Here is a 15,957-nt window from a genome sequence, read left to right as displayed (position 1 = left end):
ACGAGGATTGCCGGAAGATCGTGCTTTAATCAGGAGACTCTCTTCCGTTATGTCTCATCTCCTAGCATCGAGACAGACGTTTTGATTCTGATTACGCCATTGAATTATATCTAGAAGCTCTATACCCAGATCCAGCGAAATGTGGCGTTGACTGGTGTATTCCTACTTGGAAGTGTGTAAGTCTTCAATCGCCCTTGTCACAATGATTGAGAATGGCGCTAATCATAGAACAGGGGACTATTGCGACTATCTTTCTTACGGCAATCTTCTTCCAGGAAATTATGACGGCCGACCCGACCTGTATATACCATGGACAATAAATCTTAGCCCACAGTAACTGACACTACTACATAGGAACGTCCGCCAAGCTTGAAATCTGGAACATTCCGGAAGGTAGCATCATTATTATCTCTCGTCCGTCTGGTCTTTGATACCCTAGCGGTTACCGATCGTGTTGATGACAGAGTACAAACTATATTCAGCCATCCATGTGCATTCGTTCATGCTACGCCAGGGCCATTGCCGCCAATCGAAGCTTGCAAAATAGGCGCATATGCGACAATTTTTGGTCCCTTGAAGCTCCTCGTTCACCAAGGGTAAGAAAGCAAAATACATTGATCAATCAGATGTTAATCACCTGGGATCGGCCGGCTTGAATTTAGGCGATGGCTTCCTTAGCTGGCCGTTTTTGTATGATCTGACAGAACACGTGGCACGCGATCCACGGCAGTTTCTGGTCCCCTGGAGGCTGATTTTAAATGATAGTCAATTTGTACGTGTTGATGCTAGCTTGGCTATTGAATGTCGGGTAGATTTGATCTTGGCTGTAATAATAATAGGTCAATGGCGTGATCAGCGTCCCATTTGCGGTTGCCTATTCGTCGGGACTCTGTACTCTCGATCGAGGGGCTCTAAGGTGATGGGTGATGGAGAGGACTAGACTCGGGCGGGCGCGTAAATCGTGCATGGCCCAAGTGGGGATCCCACCAATGAAAAGGTATGAAATCATCCTTGTCCGACGGTGGTTTGGCCATCACAGTAGCACCGCCCCAGCCACCCGCTATTTCAAAAGGTCGGGTTGCCCCTGTGGCCTCTTTTCATTCACAATTCGTTCACAACCAACAAGTAAATTTCCTTCCGCACACATTCACCCTCATCGTCATTCTCGATTTCGGAGGAATTCTCCACATAGGGTCATCTACGTCCTTCAACACAATGGCAGCCCAAGACGAGCAGCCGTTGATCGACAAAAACCCGCAGCTACAGTCTTACTACCACTCTCTCGAGTCAAGACTGGGCTATCGCCTAGTACTTGGTGGAACGCGCCACTTCGGTTACTATGAGCATGACACTTGGTGGCCATTTCCCCTAGGCCGCTCGCTACGTGCCATGGAGGACAAGCTGGCGGCATCCCTCGAGCTTGAACGAGGTTCCTATGTTCTTGATGCTGGATGTGGTGTTTCACACGTTGCGATCCACTTAGCATCTGCGCATGGATTAAAGATTCAAGGAATCGATATTGTCGATCATCATATTATCAAATCGAAGAGAAATGTTGCGCGCGCAGGTTTCTCCGAGGATCAAATTTCTGTGCGAAAAATGGATTACCACCACCTAGACAGCTTCAAAGATGGAACTTTCGACGGCGTCTACACAATGGAAACCTTCGTTCACGCGACAGATCCTCAAAGTGTCCTAGGCAATTTCTATCGGGTTCTACGCCCCGGCGGACGTATTGCGTTATTTGAATACGAGCATGAATTGTTATCCAACCCTGAAGAACAGTCACTGGTTCTCTCCATGAAGAAGATCAATGACATCGCTGCTATGCCGACCAATACCGTCTCGCAGCCTGGGGTTTTTAAACAAATGCTCGAAGATGCTGGTTTCATCGACGTCGTTGTCCGAGATTATTCTTCCAACATTCAACCAATGACTCGCTTCTTCTACCTACTGGCTTACATCCCTTTCTTGATTGTCACCTTGCTTGGTTTGGAGCACCTTTTCATCAACACTATTGCGGGAGTTGAGTCATATCGAGGCCGACAACATTGGCGGTATGTGGCTATCTCAGCTTCAAAACCAAACGCAACCGTTGATTCAAAAAAGAGTCAATAAGCTTTCATGATTATATGGGGCTTTTGATTATGAATCAAGGCGGAGCATGAGTCCATGATATATGAGCTCCGTTGATGACCTGTTTGCCATGCCTCAAGTTGATTCCCTCTTAAGAATGGCTGGTTCCAAATCCCTTTGTTTTGTAATTCGTGCTAAGTGTCTGGCATATCCGCTTAATTGCTCATTTGATTGAGAGTATCGGTAAATCAATCCCACCGGGTCGATTTACGGACTCTCTTGATTAAACTATAGCCTGGTGAACGGTTCTCCAACCTTGCAAGATATTACGGCTGGCTTACCATTCCTTGGGTCATCAATGAAATTAAAAAATCTAGACATCAGATTGCCCTCAAACTCAGTAATTAAGAATTGCCAAATATCAAAGTAAGAGGGTCGGTGCCGACATATGTACCTTGCGGTTGCTCTCGGAGGGAAGCAAAATCTTCAGCATAGATGTAAAGCCGACAGACAACATAGAGGGCACATAAAATAGTGATAAGGAAAAGGCGCGGGAGAGGTATCTTTGCTTTGGGATCTTGGTCTGGCAATGTGTCATTCCACTTGCTGAGGAATTTTGCAACAAGTGGAATTCGTGTCCAATATCCAGGGTAGCTTCTTATGTGAAAAGAGACGTCGTCCTCCAGTGAACGCAAATGCCGCGCAGAAGAGAAAAACTGAGATGCTCGCTTCTTGCATCTCCTCACCTCGATTGCGTAGTACACTGCGCCATATAGAGAGAAAACAGCGTGGTAGACGCTACATACCCGCCACATGATTTTTTCCGTTTGCGTAGGAAACTGGAAATTCCACCCTCCGATGAGCAGAATACTAAAAAGCACCGTTATAAGTGCAACAATGGGAAAGGCCAATCCCGGTGTTGGGCACAGCCACGTGTCAGAGGGGTACCGATCATATGGCCTCTCAAAAACCGGCCTGGAAAAGATCCGCAGGTACGACATATAGCTGAGTCGCATATAATAGCTCCAGTGTATGTTGATTCCAAACTGTTCTTGGCCGATATATTCCAGGGGGTCTGATACCATTCAGTAGGCAACATAGGGTGGGTCTAGCGATAGCCTGTCAGCAGCCGTTCTTACTCCATCGACGGTATCACATACTTCCCGCTGCGAGAAATCCCGTATGCTCTGTATTGATTTTGAATCCTTTGTAGTGATTGACAGGGGGCGATCGAAAGAGGGTTTGAAAAACCAAATGGTGGACGTAGCGAACATGATGACAACAAAGGAGATCGTTGTCAGTTCTAGGGTTGTCACAGGAAGGCCTGCGTGCCACCTTCCACAGATACCAACAAAAAACCACGCAGCTTGAAGTACCGTTATCACGCTTTTGAGTCAGCTTAACGTTTAATAGGAAAGCAAGGAACTGTCGGGGCTTACCGAGCCACATTATCAACTGAATTCTGCAAAGATATGTCCAGGCTTTCTAAGTGTAGGGGCTCAACCATGTCGTATTGCATCAGATAGTGAAGCTGCTGTGCATTTATGGGAAAGCCTTTCGGGAAGTCCGGGGATTTCAAATGTATACCGCCGGAATTGACGAAGAATGCATGAATATATTTCCATTCAAATTTACCCTTGGGTGGCTGGTATTTGAATTGCTAATATTGAAGAAATTGTGAGTTAAAAGTCGGAGCCTTCGACTTTGCGTGGGTTGATGGGTTGTAGCAGGGCGCTTACAATGACACTTTCTCTTGCCTTTGACCACTGGCCAAAGGCAATTCCCAGTAAAAAGTCCGGACCAAGAAGACCAATGCAAAAGAGCTTCAGCTTGTCGAGGAACGGATGGAACCATTTGTCATTGGGGGAGCCAACATTAGGGTAAACAGACACCCAACAACACAGCAGTATGGTCAAGCCACAAGACCAAAGAATGTCTTGAGTACCTCTTCCATTAGGCGAATCAACCCAGCCCGATACTGGCGTATCGGTAGAGTTGCCCATTTGAAGGAAGCTCGCCGATCCTTCAGGCCGATATCAGCAAGCTCGCGAGCACGGCAAGAAAAGCTATAGTCTAAGATGATGGGAACAGGGGCCACAATTTTCGATACTGGCAACATTAATGTTCTTATGTAGCAAGTTCAAGGTACCACAAGTACGTGTATGGGATGGGAAGGCTATCACCTATTATAAGATCATCAGCTGGTCAGTTTGGTTGTCGGGGTCTTAATCAAAGAATGATAGGTCATGGTTGATTCAGGTATCCACATGGCGCTGGCCTGCGAATTTAGTCTGCCAGCACTGCGTCAAGCTGACGCTCAGGTTCAGGGATATGCATGGTCACCACGGTAGCCGCTTGGGGGCTGCAGGTCGAGTTTCAGCATCTCGCAGAATCTAGATAACCGAATCTGTTGGTATGAGCATCAAACATAGCAACATAACCTCTGGCAGTGGCCTATTCGTTTATAAAGTCATGACGGACTTTTCGGTCAGGGTATATGTAGTTGTAATTCCAAGGGTAGAGATGGTAGCCCACAGCGCGAGCCGATCAGTTCGAACCCCTGTCCAAAGGATTCGAATGCTCTTATGATTCGAAACCAAAGTGCTAAAACCGCTTTGAAGGCCCACATACCCCATGCTCTCCTTATCTACCCTCCTAAATTACTGAGAGCTGATGCATTCATGGTCCCCACCCCGATGAATTTGGTTCGTCCGGGTAGCCGCCCTGTATGTCGGGCCCGTCACACTCATTAACTAACTTGGGGAATGTGCTCCGTGGCTTGTGAATCGTTGCCCAATTACCTAAGAGCTTGCTCTGAAGGGCTGACGTATATATCTCTAGAAATTGTTCATTTCTGTTTAACGTTGTCTGGGGCCTGGGTTACGTTGTTCATAAGTAACCCCTTGAGGGTCCCGGAGGGTCCCACCCAAAGTTAAAGTTTAGGTGGATACTCCTCGACCGGGGGAATAGAAGTTGAATGACAATAAACAAAATAAAACTGCTATGTTTTCCACACCCAGTCAAACATGTTTCGAATCTGGACGCAGCATGGCTGAACGAGACGGGGGCAAGCGGGTGGCTGGAGAGAAGGGTGGTGACGAGGTGATTGGGTATTGGTCTCGAGCATTTACCTACCTAGGTAAGTAACATCCACGCGCTGCGGTCCTTTGCAAGGATATAAGTTTCTTCCACACTCTTAGTGAGAATCTTTTGCCAGACGCCAAGCGTGGCCCCCTAATCTCGACCGGGGGGGGGGGCGCTCAACACGGTAGTCGGAACTAACAAAGTGATAATCAGATCAACAATATCATGTCTCAAACCCGTGCGGGTTAACTGATAAACCTACCACCAGGCATCGGATAGAGCGGCATATCCAGCAAAATAAAAATAGATACCGTATCAGACTAGCGAGTCAGGGAATGCAGCAGGATTATTCTAGGCTTTTCGGGGGCGGCAAGAAAACTGGTGGAGGGTTAAGAAAAAGGACTGGCCCTACGTCGACACTTCCAGAGGAGTGATGTGTAATCTGAAACCGAAAAAAATAGATGGGTAATATGTAGGCGTTGAGTCGAAAAGAAAAAAGCAATGGCCGCCAGCAGGGCACGCATAGCCCAAAATAGTAGCAGCCGGGCTGCGAAGGAATCGGAGGCGGGGAAGGCGATGCTATGTGCGGCGAGTCTAGTCGCCGACATAACTCGTTATATTTTAAACCCATTAAACTAGCGGTATGCTTATCACAAAAATACACGAATATATTCCTATTTCCCAAAGACAGTAGCAGATCGGTAGGTTACCTAAAGAAAGCGAAGCAGAAGTGGATAATGCTAGGCTCGATTGGGGCCGGTGGGTCGCATTGTGGGAAAGTCGGGATGTGAATCATATCGTTTTCCATGGCTGTGAATGGTTTTCAAGCCCGCAAGTCCAGACAGAGGTGCAATCTATTTCGGCCGCAGGGTTTCGAACATGTCGACAGATGCCATGTCCTCGAAGCGCAAGGTCTTGGTGGTAGGTGCAGGAAGGGTAGGCGCGATGGCTTGCGTGGCCATGGAAAGATCTGGAATGGCATCCGCCACGGCTGTTCCCCGGTGGAATTACCAGAAAGTCTTGCAAGATGGTTTTAAGGGATCTGTCAGCCATGGAAGATTGTCTGCCTGGTGGCCAACCCGCGGTATATTTTCATCCGTCCCATATTCTCGATTTTATCTAATAAAGACAGTCATCAATGGCGTCCCTATAGCTGATGCTACGACTCCTTTTGATTAAGTCGTGGTCACGATGATGAACATCCCGGAGATCAACAATAACCTGAAATCATCTCCCCGAGAGTGACCCCTGGGCACACTACTATCATCTTGATCCAAAATGGGATTTACATCAAACCACCCTTCATCGAGGTGAGACCATCAAACGCACTCCTCTCCGGCGCGAGCTACATTGGGGCTCATGAGCACAACGGTCATATCCTCCCCGATGACCCCGACCGATTCCACGTTGGATCATTCCGCAACCCGCAATTAGATCCTCCGTATGAGAGACAGCGTCTAGAAGATTTTGCTGCAGTTTACAGTAGCAGCAAAGCTGTTGAAGCAGAGATAGTGAGTGATATCCTCCATTACCGCTGGCGCAAATTATTATGGAATGGCGTCTTCAATCCTACCTGTGCGACCACGCAGCTTGACAGCGCTGCCATCAGGCAATTTAATGCCGGAAATAGTCTGATAAGACCCGGAATGGCAGAAATGGCAGTCATCGCCAAGTCGGACGGGTATGATCTAGGAGAGGGCATTGTGGACGAAATGGTTGATGTGACACCGATTGAACTATCTTTTCGCCCTAGTATGTTGATTGATATGGATAAGGAAAATCCGCTTGAAAGTGAGGTTATTTTGGGGAATGCCCTACGTGTGGCTAGGAAGAATAGCGTCGACACTCCTATACTGGATAACACGTACCGCATGCTAAAGCTGGTTTTGGCCCGCTTGTTAGCTGCGCAAGGGTATATCCGTGAGCCCAAAGAAATACCGATGACAGATTTTATCTAGATATCAACAGAGAACTTTGCTATTCGTGAGAACGGCCCCAGAAAACGAGATTATATAAGAATTTGAGGGCTAGGGGCAGGAGTGAAGTAACCCTTGCGAAGAGTCAGTGTGACCATCAGTCTTGCATGTCACAGTAAATCGATTTAGGATTCATGAATCACAATATGAGATATTAATCAGTATTGGTCCGCCAGTCCCGCTAGCCCGTCGGTGTTCGGACAGCAGAAAGATAGGTCCCGCCGGTCCCGCCAACCAAGGCTATGACCGCATACGGACTATCAACCGCCCACATTCATTGCATTTCAAGGGCGCAAAACCACTCAGAACATTGCGTATTTTTACTCACCTTCATTGCTTGACTGTCAACTCACAATGGAAAGGATCGATGTGCATGCCCATTGCGTTCCACCCGCTTATCGGGAGTATTGTCTGCAGAATGATTTTGCGGGGAAAGGCCACCACGACGGGATGCCGGCGATACCCGTGAGTGCCAACTGATCTGAATTTGACGATCATATGCTAATAGTAGCTCTCAGGAGTGGGATGCCAATATGCATATCCAGATGATGAAGGATTTGAACATCACAAAGTCCATTCTCAGCATGTCATCGCCGGGTACACACTTGACTCCCGGCAATGACGAGGAGGCACGGACGCTCACCCGCCGGGCAAACGAAGACATGTCCGCCATCTGCGCCGAGAATAATGAACACTTCATGTTTTTCGCATCGCTCCCTCTCCCAGACGTGGAAGGGTCTCTCGCTGAGATTGACTATGCACTTGACCACTTGGGTGCAGTGGGATTTCAAATCTTGACCAACTCGCACGGAATCTACCCGGGAGATCCACGCTTCAGCCGAGTCTTTGACAAGCTCAGTGAGCGGGAAACAATCGTATTCTTTCATCCGACCACCTGTCATGCCCGGAATCCACAAACTGGATCCGTGGAAAAGGTCACGCCGATGGAAGGGGTACCCAATCCAGTGATGGAATTCATGTTTGACACAACTCGATCGCTGGCAAGTCTCTTCACATCCGGAACGGTAAGTAGATGCCCTGGTATCACGTTCCTAGTTTGTCACTGCGGTGCGACATTCCCGCCGATAATGCAACGAATTGCGGAATTATCCAGTTTTCTGGTTAGACATGGAAGCCCATTCTCCGGTGATGATGTCAAGGAGCTACTCAATAGCCGCTTTTACATCGACTTGGCGGGAGTGCCGTTTCCAGACCAGATTCACGGGTTGCTCAGACTTGTTGACTCGTCGAGACTGTTGTATGGAAGTGACTATCCGTACACCCCAAAAGCGCTGGCTGCAACTTTAGCGAAGAGGCTGGACGATGGATTAGAGAGTAATTTTGGGGCTGAAACTAAGAAGCGCGCTCTCCGTGATAATGCGGAACAATTGCTTTCTCGCCTGCAACGATAATACCAAATATCATATCACTGTGGATTTCTGTTCCGACCATTCCTCGCGCCCCGTTTTACGGTCTTGAGATTGGGTTACGTGAGTATTTTTTTCGTCGTGACGGTCGTGCGGAATCAAGATACAGTATCTAATTCGTAATGGTTTACTCAAGAATGTATCGATAATTATGATCGACAGTCAGAGGAACGTGGAGACCGACCTGACTTTCTGGATTGGCTCAAAAGTGAATAGACCAAGGGCAAAGCTTGTCTAATTGCGACATGACGAACCATCTCAGCAACAATTTGGGACATCCAGCTCCCCTGTCGTTCTCCTGCGTAAATAGACCAACTTCTCTCGACTCCCCATCGCGTGCGTGACATGATTAGCGTTGTAATGCAATCTGTCTGGATCAGACTGGAAGTAGACAAGCTGCCTTGAGGAGGTGATGGGAGCCCATCCTTGGGCCTCCTTTCCGCTGGAATGAGTTGCACCTGAAGAAGGACTCTCATGTGGAGTCACCTTCGAAAGAGGGTAGTATCCTCGGAATTAATACCGCCACGGTGCACCACGAGACGACAATCTTTGCGGACTACGCCGGGGCATTCGGGCGGGAAAAGTGGACATAATCAATTGAGGAGCGAGCCAAGCTCATGGATTGTCATTTGGTGACTGAAAGTGGAATATTGCCGCCACATGGAAGAATAGTCTGGAAATGGATCAAGGACCTGCGTCGGGAAGAATATCTCGATCGCGGGGATGGGAAAGCCCACTCGTCAATTATTGCGGTAGTTTGATTTTAAGATTGAGTGGGCGTCTGATTAGACCGAGTGGCGTGTTGAGGTATTTTGGATCGCTAGGCAGCATGGATTGGCCATCGGAGATCCGTCGCTAAGTCACGGCGTCTGGCTTCAGATGCAGAAACCTGAACTTGGTCCGCTTCAATGAAAATGCAGTGAATGCTGAGCCTATTCTTACATTTGAACTTCACGTCTTCACGTCCCAGGGCAAATAACCCCAGCGCGAAGGAAGAAGGTATTTACAGCGGCAAGGGAAGCATTGGGTACGGAAGACCCGGAGACCCACATCAACAACGCATCCAACGCAACATTGCCGTATCTCTTAGACAAGCGCGTTGTTAATTGAGCTTATTAAAGCGATTGTACCCGGCCGTTATTCTGCAGTCCGATTGGCACACCGAAGATGCCAATCACCTGAGAAGCGCACTCGGCCGGGGGGAAGCTTGGAAAGGACAAGCTTCGTGTGACCCCGGCGGAGCTCCGCGATTAGGCCAAGCGAGCACGGCGATCGTCATCTCCGGCTCGATTCCAATTTGGTGCGATTGACAATCAAGATTGGCGACGGAGACAGGGATGGAAGTGTTGCAAAGGACGGACTTGACGTTCTAGGAATTCTTTTTCATGGTTGACACGTTGCGCGCCTCGGGGATCATTTCCTCAATCAACAGTCACGATGCGCGTCAAGGCAACAACCCCGCTGATAACAGCCTCCGGAGAGAATGTAACCCCCGCCATGTTGCTGGTTCCCTGTTCCCCTGAATTGCCGGGCTCCGTGCGCTGGGCAAGCTTGGGAATAGCGCTTGCGGAGGCTGGTGGGGTTGGTAGCATGATTAGGCATTAGTGCAATGCTCAATTGCGAGGGCAACGCATATAAATAAGACTGCCGATCCCTACATCCCTCAGGGATATTCAGAGCTTCCCATCTGAACACAAAGACCCTGTGAACCAGTCAAGATGCACACCTCCGTCTACACTGGGTTGCTTTGCACCCTGGCCGCCCCTGCCCTGGGCGCCGTCTGGGAAAAAGCGGCCGGCGGGGTTCCTAGTGCCTGGTCCCTTGTTGATAAGCCCTCTGCCGACTCGACAATGGCACTTTCCATTGCCTTGAGCCGTCAGAATCTGGATCAGCTAGAGAGCAAGTTGGCCAAGGTGTCAACCCCCGGCAAAGCCGAGTACGGCCAATGGCTGGAGAAGAGCGACGTTGACTCGGTATTCCCCGTCGTTGACGACGCTCCTGTCGTGGAATGGTTGAAGAGTGCGGGTATCTCCAACGTTGCTCGTGAAGGAGCTCTGCTCAAGTTCTCCGGTTCTGTGGAGACAGTCAACAAACTGCTTGACACGGATTTCGCCTACTATAAGAATGGTGACTCAACGAAGCTTCGTACCACGGAGTACTCCATTCCCGATCATCTGAAGGATCATATCGCCGTGATCTCGCCCACTGTCTACTTTGGCAAGACCCGCAAAGCTGCTCCTGCACCCTCGCTGTCTCGGAAGGAGGCTCGCGAAGCATCCTCCGTCGATGTCTCGCCTTCATGCTCGAAAATGCTTACCCCTTCATGCCTGAAAGAAATGTACAACGTCGGTGACTATACGCCCCAGCCCGAGGCTGGCAGTCGTATTGGCTTCGGAAGCTTCCTCAACCAGTCTGCTTCCTACTCGGACCTGGCAAAATATGAAGCCATTTTCGACATTCCTAGCCAGACTTTCACTGTCGAGCTCATTAACGGCGGTGTCAACAACCAGTCAGCTCCAATGGCAGATATTGACGAGTCCAACATGGATGTGCAGCTGATCGTCGGTGTTTCCCACCCTCTTCCCGTCGTTGAATTCATCACCGGAGGCGTTGCGTATGAACCCACTTGTTCCTAATGTTTTCTTGGCTACCTGCTGATTATACATAGCCCCTTCCTCCCCGATGCTGATGAGCCCACTGCATCCGATGACTCTAACGAGCCGTATATGCCCTACTATGAGTACCTGCTCTCAAAGCCCAACTCCGAGCTGCCTCAAGTCATCTCCAACTCTTATGGTGATGATGAACAGGTAATATCTCTTGAATACTGCCGCTTTCGATCAATTATTAACACTGCAGCAGACGGTCCCTGAGAGGTATGCCAGGCTTGTCTGTGACCTGATCGGCTTGAACACCCTCCGCGGTCTGACCATCATTCACTCCTCCGGCGACGAAGGTAAAACCTCAATCTCGCACCCACCAGATAGTACCATCTAACTTGAAACAGGTGTCGGCTCTGCCTGCCAGGCTAGCGATGGTGTGACTCCCCAGTTCAACCCCATTTTCCCGGCTACCTGCCCCTACGTCACCGCTGTGGGAGGAACCGCAGACATCAGCCCCGAATCTGCCTGGAATGCCTCATCCGGTGGTTTCTCCTACTACTTCCCGCGCGCCTGGTACCAATGGCCCGCCATTGAGGAGTACCTGGGCCAAGTCAGCGATGAAACCATGGAGTACTACTCGCAGTATACCGACTTTGGAGGCCGTGGATTCCCCGATGTCTCCTCCCACAGCTTGTACCCCTTGTAAGTACATCATTAAATGGAAAAAAAAGGAAACGATACTAACGCACTGCAGGCACGAAGTGGTCTTAGCTGGCCAGATCTACGGGGATGGAGGAACATCTGCTGCCGCGCCCACCTTCGCCGCTATTGTTGGTCTTCTTAACGATGCCCGGCTGCGTGCCGGCCTGCCTACCCTCGGCTTCCTGAACCCGTTCCTGTATTTCAGCGGATACACGGCACTGAATGATATCACTACCGGTGGCTCCTTCGGATGTGGTGGAATTGACCCTCAGAGCGATTTGCCGGTTCCTGGCGCTTTGGTTATCCCCGGTGCGCACTGGAATGCTACCGAGGGCTGGGATCCAGTTACTGGACTGGGTACTCCTAACTTCCAGAAGTTGATGGACTTGGTCTTGTCTTTCTAGGTGGACATGGAGGATGCTCTTTTCTGTGACACCCATCAGAGATAACAGTATTATATTCATCAATTGCATATAAAATGAATTTGTTAAATTGGAGGTTGTCGCCTGTCATTTTTCTATTTTCCGATCTTCAGCGGAACACAACGTAGCCTCCCGAGGTTTTCAACCGAAAATCCAGGTGAATGAATTGGTTGCTTTTGTATATATACACAAAAAAAGAAGTATTGGGAACCTTGGAAAGTTCTCTCGGGAGGGACCGACTAGCAACCATCCGCGGGTCACTTCCTGCTTATATAGACCCACTCGACCACCTTCACTCTTCCATCGGCTTTTCACGAGTCAACGGCGCTATGTCGGTCATTTGTATGAAGCGTTCTCGATCACTCACGCGAACATGATATACGGTGACGTGAGCCGACGCTAGGCAATCTCCGCCACTTGTCATGTCACGTGTGGTGGGACTGGGGAAACTTGTTTTGCGGTTGAAAAGGGTCCAGTTCCCAACTTCTGTTGATTTAATCATACGGTTTTGAGATAAAGATGGCCATCCTTAGCGGGCAACGGACATCATCCTTCTTTCCGAAGGCAGATGCGGCGATTCTGACGTCGAAACACACTCCCCCATCGACTCGTCCGCAAACCGTTGGGCCCGTTTACGATCGACATAATGCCGATCACCCGATTGGGCCATGGCCTTCAAACGTTGAAACGGCCTTCTATCCCAAGACGGTGCCTTATGCGCCCGCATCCATTCCCGAAAAGCCGCTTAGACCCCCTCATCGATATCTGCGTGCCGTTCTTGCCGAGAATGAAAGACTCAGATTGTCTATGCTTTGGTACTATACCCGCGATATTCTCAAAGAGCATGAGTTCCTCTCCGGGCTTCAGGAAAAAGCGCATCTTGCCCAAGAATCCACTGGATGGGAGTTTGCCGTCATCGGTATTCTTGACGTCAACTTTTATATCCGGTTAGCCACAGTAGGGCTTCAGCTAGGCATTCTTCCGCGTGGTGAAACTATTTGCGCTCACACAGTTACTCAACCTCCTGGTGTATGTTGCGAGTCATATGGCCTTTACTTTGGTACGGTTTGCTGAATCTTCAATATAGAGCGTGTTTCTGTTACCGAGCCTCATGGAGGACTGGAGATTCCAAGAATCACCTTACATCGAGCAAGGCGGTCTTCGAGCATACGCTGGTGCACCACTTCGCTTGCAAAACGAGTACGGAGATTGTGTTGGCCTCGGATCCCTTTGTGTGGCCTCAAGCACCAAGGAGGAGCCTTTGACCAAAACACAGCAGCAGGCTCTCGTTCGCCTAGCCGACTGGGTTGTCTCTGATCTCGTTCAATGTGCAAGAGCAAGACGCCAGCGGGAACGGCGCCAGATGTCTGAACTCCTCTCCACAGCGCAGAGGGAAACCGACGACTCAGTCTCCGAGGAGCCGATCCTCAGGATACTGAGAACCACATACCCCGATACAGCAATCAGCCTGCAACCGTTCAAGGCAACCCATGTCGAGATTGATGGACGAGACCCGATACCGATTTCCTACTTCGAAGACGGCTTATGGGAAGACACCGACTACCTTGACGACTTTATTGCGAATTCAAATCATCTTGAACTTCCATCTAACAGGACAGTACGCATTATTGCCGCCCTTGCGAAAGTATATCGGGATCATCGTTACTTGTCGTCGCATCCAATGCCTTCCATCACGTGTTTGATGATGTAGATTCCTGGTTTGTTCAGACTTGCGCCGGCATGCTCTCCCAGATGTGGCGCAAACGCCTTCTGATGGAAGCAATGAAAGCAAAGGAAAAGTTCCTTCGGGGGTTTTCTCATCAGCTCCGCACCCCGATCCATGGTATTCTCGGATCCGTGGAACTCCTGGACGAGGAACTACAGGCCCGGAACTTGAGCGAATCCGTCCTCCCGATGTCAGCATTGATGGAAGAAGCCTCGGAGAGAGATACGCGCGAACCCTCCATGTACCTCAATCTGATTAAGATGGCGGGTCGAGATCTAACTTCCATCGTCGACAACATGATCACCCTGAATAGATGGTCCGACATTGCCATTACAGACCGGCATCATGCCATGCATACTTTTGATGAGCTGGAGGGGGAGATAGAAAACGAGATACTCAGACTAGCGTCGGGCGACACCCGTTACCAAACCTCTATATTCTTTAATCACGACACTCCGCCCGGAGGTGACAGTTTTCGGACCGATCTCGGTGTGCTTCGAGACACCCTGCTTCCACTTGTCATCAATTCTATCCAAAACACCCCACGTGGGGTTGTATCAATAACCGCCTCGATACATCCGAATCGCAAGCAACTTACTGTCGATATTGAGGACACCGGCCATGGTATTCATCCCGATCACCAGCAACGCATCTTTGAACCGTATGAAAAGATTGACCCACACACGGCGGGCGCTGGATTGGGTCTCACTCTTGCATCTAAATTTGCAACACTTCTCAACGGGACCATCGATTTAATCTCGTCAGAAATTGGCCGCGGGTCCCATTTCAGAGCCACATTCCGCGACGTTGCATGTGTTTGCTCTCCCTTTCCATCGCAGCCACTGGCTTCCAAGTTCAATGACCTACCCTCAAAATTCTTCCACATAGCGACTGGCTCTGATTGTCTATCTTTATGTGAACATTTTATCCCTTTTCTCGGCCGCAATGGCTTTACCTCTTCGGACACCATTGAAGACTCCATCATCATACTTGATGCTGTGCCTGACCTGGAACAACACCGCACGCACCTGTCTCGGATACCATCGGATCAAGTTGCCATTTGCCTTGTGCGGACTTCAGAAGAGGACTCACGCCTTGAAGAGAATACGAATAATGTTGTTTACGCTACCGGGCTCTTTACCATGTCGACTTTGCGTTCGACGCTCGAAAAAACATACAATCTTCTTCTGGAGATCAAATCTCGGGGCCCCTCATGTCCGCTGCCCCCCAATGAACCCCAAGTCATGCTGTCAAACATGTACCAAGGCCCAAACACAGACGAAAAGGCCACGTGCAATCCATCCACTAGCGACACGATCAATCCCAGCTCAAACGCCACAGTTCCGGCGATATCTCAGCCAGATGCAGCAGCTTCTGCTGTATTACGAAAGGCGACTCGAATCTTCCCTGCTCTTACAACCTCCCCCAGACCCACAGCTCTGATTGTCGACGACAATGCCGTCAACCTTCGCATAATGGAGATGTACTGTCGCAAACGAGGACTAGCATCCTACTCCGCAGCCGATGGCCTCCAAGCCGTTAAAATTTTCTCCCAGCGGCAAGCGTTATCCGCCACTGGTCAGGGTCCCTCAATTGAACTGGTTTTCATGGATCTACAAATGCCAGTGTGCGATGGTATCGAAGCCATGGAGCAAATCCGATCCCTGGAGGAAAGGAACAACTGGTCGAAGAGCTACCTGTTTGTCATGACTGGCCAAGATAGTTCATCGGATAGAACGGCTGCGAAAGCTGCTGGCGGGGACGAATTCTTTGTGAAGCCTGTTATTATCAAGCAGCTGGATCGGGTTTTGAACCGATATTTCCCGGCATTTGAGGCTAGTTAGACAGCACTACTTATGTACGACAATAACGAACACCTTCACGTTAAAATTCTACCTTCAAGTGCCAATTAAAGTTGGGATATGCAGATATACACTACAA

The 15,957-nt window shown here is 49.5% G+C and overlaps 7 protein-coding genes across 7 annotated transcripts; 5 read left to right on the top strand and 2 right to left on the bottom strand.

The window, feature by feature from the left end:
* Positions 1 to 1,215: 1,215 nt before the first annotated feature.
* Positions 1,216 to 2,118, top strand: N7498_001357 (uncharacterized protein; the record flags this gene model as incomplete). The annotated part of the gene is made up of 1 exon (XM_058448420.1): positions 1,216 to 2,118. The coding sequence occupies one exon, from the start codon at positions 1,216 to 1,218 to the stop codon at positions 2,116 to 2,118; it is 903 nt and encodes a 300-aa protein (XP_058313831.1).
* A 700-nt stretch (positions 2,119 to 2,818) lies between these two features.
* Positions 2,819 to 3,161, bottom strand: N7498_001356 (uncharacterized protein; the record flags this gene model as incomplete). The annotated part of the gene is made up of 2 exons (XM_058448419.1): positions 2,819 to 2,839; positions 2,883 to 3,161. 2 exons carry the CDS (start codon positions 3,159 to 3,161, stop codon positions 2,819 to 2,821), a joined length of 300 nt encoding a protein of 99 aa, XP_058313830.1.
* On the bottom strand, positions 3,162 to 4,079 carry N7498_001355 (uncharacterized protein; the record flags this gene model as incomplete). The annotated part of the gene is made up of 3 exons (XM_058448418.1): positions 3,162 to 3,462; positions 3,516 to 3,736; positions 3,816 to 4,079. 3 exons carry the CDS (start codon positions 4,077 to 4,079, stop codon positions 3,162 to 3,164), a joined length of 786 nt encoding a protein of 261 aa, XP_058313829.1.
* Positions 4,080 to 6,039: 1,960 nt separating this feature from the next.
* On the top strand, positions 6,040 to 7,118 carry N7498_001354 (ketopantoate reductase family protein; the record flags this gene model as incomplete). The annotated part of the gene is made up of 2 exons (XM_058448417.1): positions 6,040 to 6,244; positions 6,403 to 7,118. 2 exons carry the CDS (start codon positions 6,040 to 6,042, stop codon positions 7,116 to 7,118), a joined length of 921 nt encoding a protein of 306 aa, XP_058313828.1.
* Positions 7,119 to 7,490: 372 nt separating this feature from the next.
* On the top strand, positions 7,491 to 8,548 carry N7498_001353 (amidohydrolase family protein; the record flags this gene model as incomplete). Its single annotated transcript, XM_058448416.1, has 2 exons — positions 7,491 to 7,601; positions 7,655 to 8,548. 2 exons carry the CDS (start codon positions 7,491 to 7,493, stop codon positions 8,546 to 8,548), a joined length of 1,005 nt encoding a protein of 334 aa, XP_058313827.1.
* A 1,733-nt stretch (positions 8,549 to 10,281) lies between these two features.
* On the top strand, positions 10,282 to 12,272 carry N7498_001352 (S53 family peptidase; the record flags this gene model as incomplete). The annotated part of the gene is made up of 5 exons (XM_058448415.1): positions 10,282 to 11,177; positions 11,232 to 11,373; positions 11,426 to 11,519; positions 11,571 to 11,868; positions 11,921 to 12,272. The coding sequence occupies 5 exons, from the start codon at positions 10,282 to 10,284 to the stop codon at positions 12,270 to 12,272; spliced, it is 1,782 nt and encodes a 593-aa protein (XP_058313826.1).
* Positions 12,273 to 12,809: 537 nt separating this feature from the next.
* N7498_001351 (hybrid sensor histidine kinase/response regulator) lies at positions 12,810 to 15,860 on the top strand (the record flags this gene model as incomplete). The annotated part of the gene is made up of 3 exons (XM_058448414.1): positions 12,810 to 13,319; positions 13,378 to 13,935; positions 14,019 to 15,860. The coding sequence occupies 3 exons, from the start codon at positions 12,810 to 12,812 to the stop codon at positions 15,858 to 15,860; spliced, it is 2,910 nt and encodes a 969-aa protein (XP_058313825.1).
* Positions 15,861 to 15,957: the final 97 nt, after the last annotated feature.

The sequence above is a fragment of the Penicillium cinerascens genome (genome assembly GCF_028974065.1).
Source record: "Penicillium cinerascens strain IBT 15544 chromosome Unknown contig_16_segment0_segment0, whole genome shotgun sequence".
In the NCBI taxonomy this organism is placed as follows: Eukaryota; Fungi; Ascomycota; class Eurotiomycetes; order Eurotiales; family Aspergillaceae; genus Penicillium; species Penicillium cinerascens.
The sequence above is the reverse complement of the archived record's forward strand: the minus strand, read 5'-3'. Positions and strand labels throughout refer to the sequence as shown.